This window comes from Cydia fagiglandana, chromosome 4 (assembly GCF_963556715.1).
Source record: "Cydia fagiglandana chromosome 4, ilCydFagi1.1, whole genome shotgun sequence".
Taxonomy (NCBI): Eukaryota; Metazoa; Arthropoda; class Insecta; order Lepidoptera; family Tortricidae; genus Cydia; species Cydia fagiglandana.
The window spans coordinates 2,631,700-2,640,278 of NC_085935.1; the positions used below are offsets into that span (position 1 = coordinate 2,631,700).

The 8,579-nt window shown below is 36.3% G+C and overlaps 2 protein-coding genes across 2 annotated transcripts in view; one reads left to right on the plus strand and one right to left on the minus strand.

The window, feature by feature from the left end:
* Positions 1-1,404, plus strand: part of LOC134663504 (uncharacterized) — a 30,646-nt gene extending 29,242 nt beyond the window's left edge. Inside the window, exon 6 of the mRNA XM_063519880.1 lies at positions 191-1,404. Within this exon, the coding sequence (XP_063375950.1) occupies positions 191-279 (89 nt within the window). The 3' untranslated portion in view covers positions 280-1,404. The remainder of the gene's footprint in view (positions 1-190) is intronic.
* Positions 1,400-7,052, minus strand: LOC134663513 (eukaryotic translation initiation factor 2-alpha kinase 1-like). The gene is made up of 3 exons (XM_063519901.1): positions 6,794-7,052; positions 4,399-5,741; positions 1,400-3,324 (listed from the first exon to the last, which is right to left on the minus strand). Exons 1-3 carry the CDS (start codon positions 6,849-6,851, stop codon positions 2,992-2,994), a joined length of 1,734 nt encoding a protein of 577 aa, XP_063375971.1. The 5' UTR covers positions 6,852-7,052; the 3' UTR covers positions 1,400-2,991.
* Positions 7,053-8,579: the final 1,527 nt, after the last annotated feature.

Here is an 8,579-nt window from a genome sequence, read left to right on the forward strand (position 1 = left end):
TTTCGTATTTATGTAACTAGATTATCTTTAGCCCTGGACAATCTTTTAACCGCATAATGCACGAAATCATACCCACAGTGCCATCCAGTTTGTCTGTGTTTTTAACACGAAATCACGCCCTCCAACTTAAACCTAAAGCTCAGTAATTTCATTAGTACCAATTTTACTATAATTCGCTTTCTGCCCGCAGGCCGCATAAAGGTGAACAACGCGCAGGTGATCACCCACAACATCCCAGCGACTAACGGCGTCATTCACGCGGTCGACACCATCCTGTAGCCACCATCTTGTAAACCTGAACTTATCTGCGTTGTAGCGCGAACGTAAATACCATAGACAATGAGTCTTATCGAACCTTGAATCACTGGGCAGGTCACATGAAGAGGATAGCACGATACTTAAATAGAGGATTTGTCTCTCTCTCGCGTTTGCTGGAAAGAGACGAATGATTCTGAGAAGGCAACGTGCGATTAGTGCAGCTGGGATGTGTAAAAACAAAAAGTAGAGAGTCGGACCAAGCTAATTCTGCAAGGCATTTGTAAGGCAAAGTGTGGAAATGGCATTTTGAACGAATATCTATGAAAATATAACGTTTTGAGGGGCACTTTCATATTTCGTCACTTCAAAGTCGATGCAGAGTTAGTTTAGACGGACTTAGTTTCCATTTCGTAACTTATTTCGAAATAAGTTTCGGAATGAAAGCAGTTTCTTGGTAATTAGTAACAAATCGGGTAAATTTGACCTGTTTGCACCCAGTAACGTGGTTTTATGATTGGTAAATGGTTTGTTAGAATTACTTTAAAATGGCTACGACGGCAGATAAGTTACAGGTTACCCGCCAAATTAGCTTCAGTGAAGCTTAGTCTCCATCTTGATTAAAAAAAAAAGCTCATCTGTTGTCTATGGCTCATAAACTTTATCAGATTTACCGACACATAAATGTAAAACCGTGAAATAAAAATAATTTTAAGTGTTCTGTTTGAAAATAATTAAAACAAATGAAATAATATGACAAATGACATAATGCGCTCAGTGTCATGTGTCATATAGTGTACACTTTAAAGTTATTGAGTACATAGACATCATAGATGAGGCCAAGGTTTTTTTGAGGATGAGTACCGAAAGTAATTATTAGAAAAGTGACCTATAACTGTTTACTATTTCTTATCCTACCCAGTAATATTCTTACAAAGTATTGAATAATATACATTAAGATTAACGTTTCATAACTGTTTAAAAATGTAAACAGTGGGCAAGTATTAGAAAAAAAGCATTTAAATTTCTAACCACTGGTACTTTCAGCCCCATATTCGAATAACTTTAAGACTGTAAATATAATTAGAATAAGGCGATAATTTATGAACATGCGTTAATGTTTTTTGTAAATAAACTCCATAACTTAAACCTTTGTTGTTTTATTAATTGTCAGAAAGCATGTCAAAAAAATCTGATCGGAGTAGGTAAAATGTAATGATATAATAAGGTTACTTAGGTTAAGTAGCAATGAAGTAAATATGTGACGTCCCACGGATAAAGGTACCTTATGGCGGTTGGCGCTTACGCTATTATTAACGCCGCTCCAATATTTTTGCGGTGCTATGCGACGTAAGCGCCAGCCGCCATAAGGTACCTTTTTCCGTGGAATGTCACATATGAATCTACATAAACAATTAATACTATAAGACCTCATCGCACGAGCGCTTTTACAACGCGCGTTAAAAAGCGTTTGAATGACACAAATGGATACATGTCTACTTATTCACACGATAGCGGTGGCGCTTTTTATCAAGCGTTGTTGGATTTTCGAATTTAAGCGTTGGTCGTTAAATCGAATTTAGCGTGCGGACGGATTCAAGCGCTTTTTTAACGGGCGTTAATAAAGCGCGGGTGCGTATGAGGGAGGCTTAACAATATTTCATTTAGTGGGTCAAAGTTCTTTTCGTGTTCTTGTTTCTGACCACTCTGTCACGTTTCTATTTTTATTTTTTATCAAATAAATAAAAAAAGTGGAGGGCCATTGCATGTCTTTCTAGCTGTAGATTATAATTCTCTTGAGGAAAAATAAAAAATTGATTGATGTCATTTTTTGGGGGCTTAAAACAAAACTACGAAAAGAATTTTGACGCAAATATCAGCAAAAAAATAATCTCCAAGAAAAAATAATAATAAGGAAAAAAATATATAATTGTTAATACTGTAGGTGCCTAATTAGCAATTACAAGTAACTACAGTACCTAATAGTTATTGATATTGTTTATATGCGCGCGTGGTTTACTCAAATATAGGCTTTAAATTCATGCCAATAGGTGTTCACGCGCGCTCGGTCTACAACATAGATCTTATTCTCAATACACTGATGTTAAGTTTATTTGGTGATGAAGATAGGGTAACGACGGTATTTTAGCAAGTCTATTATAGGGTCATTGCACTAGTTTCCGTCCATGCTCCAGTTTTCGTCCACGTGACGAATTAGCAAATAATATATTTCGTTTTGAATTTCCTAATAGCAAAATATCATTTTTATGTCGATAGTTATTATTGTTTAGACTTAAAAAATTGCAATATTCAAATTTCGTCAACTGGACGAAAACTAGCGAAATGACCCTGGATCATTGATTTTGTATGGTTCTCGATTACTTGAAGGCTGACAGACCAGTTAGGCCTTGTAACTGAAGTAATTCTCGCAGAATCATGTATTTTCAACCCTTAGATATATTCTGCGTGTAAATCCAGAAATAGCAAAAAAAATGCTTTATCCGGGTAAATTTTGTATGGTCCTCATGATGTATCTAATCAAGTTGCAGTTGCAAAACATGGCTAAGGGTAGATAAACACCTTGTATCATTATTTAAACAACATCAGTGCAGCAAGACAGCAGACCTAACAATAATAATCTATTCATAGTTAAAAATCTACATACCCACTCCGATCACACTCAGCATTACATAATACACACACACACTTAAGTACACTTATTGGTGTTTCGATGTTTTAAGATTTATGACTGAATTTGGCCAGCATCATCTTCAACTGTGCTATTTCGTCTTCCTTCGCTGCCAACTCCTCTCTCAAAGACTTGATAGTTTCATCCTTATTCTCTGATAGGGTCTTAAGTTCTTCTAGAAGTTGTCTAGTATCAAGTCGCTTAGCTGGGCGTCTTTGGACCAGTTTGCCGATGATGTGGGCAATTTTAGGGTAGTTGGCGGTGAGATGGGCAGGTATCTGCCCTTTCCGGAGGTCTGTGATGGTCTTCACTCGCTCCATGTCGGTGCTGAAGGGCTCAATCATTTCCAGGAGGATGATGCCGAGGCTGTACATATCGCTCTGGAAAAAATAGAATAATTTTATTAAAATAATGTTTGTTTGCGATCCATTTATTTACTTAGACGGAAACCCACTGTGGCGCATGCTATGTAAAAACATGAACGCCAGTAGTATACTGTTAACCATTTTCTTTTTTTGCGGATGGTTTTTGGACGTCCATGTTACGTCTAGTTTTCACGGTAGACCGAAATGTACGAACTTTCGCGTAAAGGTCAATTTTAAAACAATACGAATTTAAGGCCACAAAATCGCATGCAATTCGTTGCAACGTGAGTGGAGGCCTTTAGAGCCTGCATAGAAGCAAATTAGACATGCTGCAGTGAGTATTTCCATCACTTGTGTCTCTACAATAATGATTCTACTTTGTTACAATAAATATAATACAAAAACACATTGTACTTAACAACCTTGGATTAGTAATCACCAGTACAAAACACGTAGTATTTAGCACTCTCAAGGTATGAGGGTATGACCTCTGAGGCACGATACAAATAGCGAGTACGTACTCGTGTAACGTTGAATGAAACGCACGTTTGTATAATGGAACTTCATTCCATATTACGAAACTACCAGAATCTTCTATCACGTTGCATAACCTATAATTTATCAGTTGTGGCTGCGCTGCGGTTTTAGAATTCGATGCCTTTTGATGCCTCGATGATAATTCTGGTTTTTATGAGGCGTTTGAGCACACGATATCTCGTACTCAAATCATTAAGCAAAAAGGCGATCAAACTTGTTGATAGTCTTGTTCAAAGTGCAACAGGGTCAAAATCTAGAAGCATGGAAAACAACAAAGGCCTTTTTGAAAAAAAAAAGGCATTTTCTTGGGCCTGATGGCATCAAGGGTCACACAGTTTAGAATAACTAATTTCTAACCCTATTGGTGTAATAGTAATCTAAAACTCTAGGTTTTTAATCATTACACTTTGTGCCCGATTTTAAGTGGACAGAAGTGAGCTCCTACTTACTTTTAGACAAACCTCATTAGAAGTCTTGAAAAACACCAAAATAATTCAACAGCAGAAGATAAGAAATTGCAATTAATATATGGATATAAATAAACCAACTTACCTTAGGGTTGCACTGTCCCTCCAACTGTTCAGGAGCTGCATACAAGTGTGTCCCCAGCGCTAATCCACTGTGCGACTGCTGCAGCGGACACGCCAGTCCAAAGTCTCCCAACTGCACCAGCACGCCTGTCTCACTCTGTGCCACAAACACGTTCGAAGGCTTCACATCATGGTGGATTATACCTTTAGAGTGTATATAATTCAACCCTTTCACCAACTGTGTGAACATATCTATGAGAACATCAATATGTGTCCACGCTACAGGGTATTTTGTGTCCGGTGTTATGTCAAAACCAGAGTCATCACTTGAAGACAGATCCGTAGAACTCTTACGGGATGTAGACATTAGGTTGTTGCGGTCGTCAAGCCATTGCTTAAGTGTTTGCTTGCAGAATGTCATTTGAATATATAGTGTAGCCCATTTTAAGTTTACTCGGGAGCAGTTCTCGTACTCTTTGCTGTCGAAAAGTTTGCAAACGGCTTGTTCTTCTCGAGGAGAATCGGAATCCTCGTCACTCTCGGATTCATCAAAATCTTCTATAGAATTATCAGATTGCTCTTGACTGCTTGAGTTTTTGAAGGAAATAATGAAATCGGACTGACTGTGATGCTTCGTAAGTTCCTTAGAGTTATGAGTTTTAAAAGACTTGACTAAATTAAGCTTTGAAGATAGCAAACTGGAATTGAGTGCCGAGAACTCATCACTGTCCATGTCCATTTGATATTTACGTTTCTTCTTTGTCACATTAGATTCTATCATCGGTTCCAGCCATGCGGCTTTGTAGTTAACTATATTAGGATGGTTCAAACTAGCCAGTGTTTTAACTTCGGCCAAATGAGTCATTATTGAGTCAACGTCACAAGATTTGATGAACACTTTCTTCACAGCATATTCAACTCCATCTAGTCTGTGTTTGGCTTTGAAAACGCTACCGAATCCTCCACCAGCGATATAGTATAATTCATCAAATTCTCTATGGTACCTGGACCATTCTAGGCAAGATGGTTGATTGATCGGCCATGACGCTGGTATCGTAATTGGTATCTCAGAACCAGTTGCCACGGTAACTAGCTGGTAAAGAGCCCGTTGGTATTGGCTCCTCATGGCCTCAAACTCTCCCATAGCGTACGAGTCATCTATAAGATGCATGCTGTGCAGTTTCTCACATATAGTGTTGTACAGTTGGTTCGCTCTGGTCATGTCTTTCTCGAGGAGTGCGCATAGCTGTTTGACGAGGGACTGGATAAGGAGACTGATTGGTGTGGTGGCGGCAGATTGTACTATTTCTACTTGTTGCATACTCTGGTGCAGTATGTATTCATGTTGGCTGTTTTGATTTAAACCTGTAATTAGATAAAGGCATGATGAAATTGATGCCATCTATTTCAACAAAGATACAATATGTATATTGATTTAGGTCTAATGATCAATAATTTTTAGTAATTGAAATCATTCATAAATAATACCTAATAACTCAAAAAAAACACATTTTTAATAAATGCTACTAGTTAAATTGCTAACAAGGTTTTTTTTCTTATAAATATTATTCTCTTAAATCAAGGATTTCTAGCACTGATTGAGCATCATGAGATCGAGCAAGTTAACAACATGTTTCTTTTTTAAAACCCCATTTAGAAGGTTCAAGAACTGGCATACGATTTTCGTTACAATGCGCGGTATTTGGACAATCGACTGAATTCATAGTACTCTGTAGTCTGTAGTAAGCAATGTAGGGTCATTGTGCTAGTTTTCCTCCGGTGTCAGTTTCCGTCCAGTTGACGAAATTTGAGTATAAACCTTCATTGCTGCACAAATTTGGACTCATTGCATCCTTAATATCTAAACAATTTAACTATCCACATAAAAATTATATTTCGCAAGTAGCAAAATATAAATCAAATGTGTTATTTACCAATCCGTCAAGTGGACGGAAACTGACACCGGACGGAAAACTGACGCAATTACCCTATTGAATATTGCATGCAATTTCTTGAACCATCTAAATGGGGCTTTATACCAGAATATTAGTAGCCTATAAATTATAAAATACATTATACACATCTATAAATATAAATACAATAAGTCATACCATGTGCCATGATAGAAAATACTAGAAAACAGGAAGAACACTACATAAGAGTCAGGTTAACTCCTGTATCCATGGATACACTTTTTTACAGAATTATATTTGAAAACATTTAAACAATTCCTAGGTGTAGTTTTATTCATTTTTTACGTTTACGTTGTGAGTTTATTAGTTAAATCGTAATAGTGACGAATAGGTACCGTTAGTCTTGACGTTCAAGGTTAATATTAACTACGTGGTAAAAATTAAAGACGCTGCATGGTTGTCAAACAAAAGGGACTAGTTATACCTTAAATAAATATACCTTACCTAAATCGAAGGCTTTCACGGTGGCGAGAGCCTCCCATTTGTCCTTTTTAGTTTCCATTTCGTATTAGTTCTGTGACCTAAGTACTGGTTGCAAAGTTTTCGTTTGAAGCAGAAGAATACCATTTTATGGCAAAAACTATAAGTTTTTGCTAGAAGGCATTGTTTTTTCTGAGTATATTGTAAGAAATCACAAACAATTCACACAAATTCACTAATAACTACATAATAATTTCATCATGACACTGATTTGGTCATAGAGTTTTTGGTTTTTGTAATTTGTTTTTTGTTAGTGTTGCCAGCGCATAACCTCAATTACATACGGTATTGTATAGGGAAAAGGACGGTTTTAGGCAAAAATTAAGAAACGGAATCATTTATGACTAAAACAAAATGGTCAAAAATATCAGTGGCCTATTTTATAAAGCTACAAGTTACAATTTACAAGCGGAAGTCTCGTTCTAACACATAGAGTTAGAAAGAGACTTCCGCTTGTAAATTGTAACTTGTAGCTTTATAAAATAGGCCACAGATATTGGTCAGGTTGCATTGCAATAACTTTAATTTTCTTTTTTTTTAACATTAGCCCTTTGGCTTGATATCAAAACACTCCTCGTACTTGTTGCGTTATGTCCTTAAGTAAAGTAAAACAGGTTATTTTTTTTACAAATCCCAAAAGGAATGACACTCGACTGCGTAGATTATAGAATAAAAGAGATAAGAACAAAGAGACGGCATGGCATTAAAAAGGAGGGAAAACCGTTCTATTTGTAACAGTCTGGCAACTTTTTATTTCTGTAATCACCACAGATAAGAATACGGTCTATGGTTTGCAGCTGTTCAAGATGGTCAGACCATCAGTGTTGCCAACTTGGCATAAATGCTGCCAGATCTGGCATATTTTCACTCGCTTTGGCACCAAAATTTTCCATTTAGCATCTGGCATAATTTTTAGCATAATTTAGTCTAACCCAAGTTTTGCACCAACTTGGCAACAACAATATGCGCCATGGCCTTATGTGGTTCATATTTTCATAAGAATTTAGACTTTTGGGGGCGGATGGACGTCGACGGACTAAATATGTATATTTTTTTAAATATACTGCCAAACAACAGCAGTCTCGTAACCGTCATAACTATACTGTAGTCTGTCAAGCCATTTCCGTTAGTAAACAAAAGCGGCAAATTAAAAAAAAAGTAGGCGCGAAGGATTATCAATTTATCATCCCATAGAAAATTTGAAATTGCGCCTTTTTTTCGGAAAAAATACGGTATTTTTACTAAATATTTCATTTCATTTCATTTCATTTATTTCATGCGAAAAACCATGGATATAAAGGTGTTACATATAGGTTTGGTACATGGTCACCCTGCAAGGGCGTAGCACTGTCTTAAAAACTAGTTAAAAACTAAACAGTTTATTTATACAAAACAAGATATGTTTAAATTGGTAATTGCAGTGGAAATATAATAATAATCAATTGGTAATAAATATTTAACATTAGTGATTTATCATAATTATCGTCATACATTATTATTATAGTAAATTAGAATGATAACAAATTAAATAGTAAAAATTTTTAGACACCACATTATTTTAAGTGTGTATATTTTCAAATGACATTTTAGCATGTTTCAAAAAACCTTGGCATAATTCTGGCATAATCTAGACATTAGTCTAGCATCTTTTCAAAATCCGAGTTGGCAACACTGCAGACCATGTCACTTCAATTGTCAGATTGACAGGAAAACAAAAATACTAACTCGTGTTGTGCGTGCAGTCTTTCCA

Coding starts and splice junctions, on each gene's coding strand:
- LOC134663513 (XM_063519901.1), bottom strand. CDS start 6,851: ATGGAAACTAAAAAGGACAAATGGGAGGCTCTCGCCACCGTGAAAGCC. Junction 5,742..6,793: donor CGTGAAAGCCTTCGATTTAG/GTAAGGTATATT, acceptor ATCTAATTACAG/GTTTAAATCAAAACAGCCAA. Junction 3,325..4,398: donor AGGGACAGTGCAACCCTAAG/GTAAGTTGGTTT, acceptor TATTTTTTCCAG/AGCGATATGTACAGCCTCGG.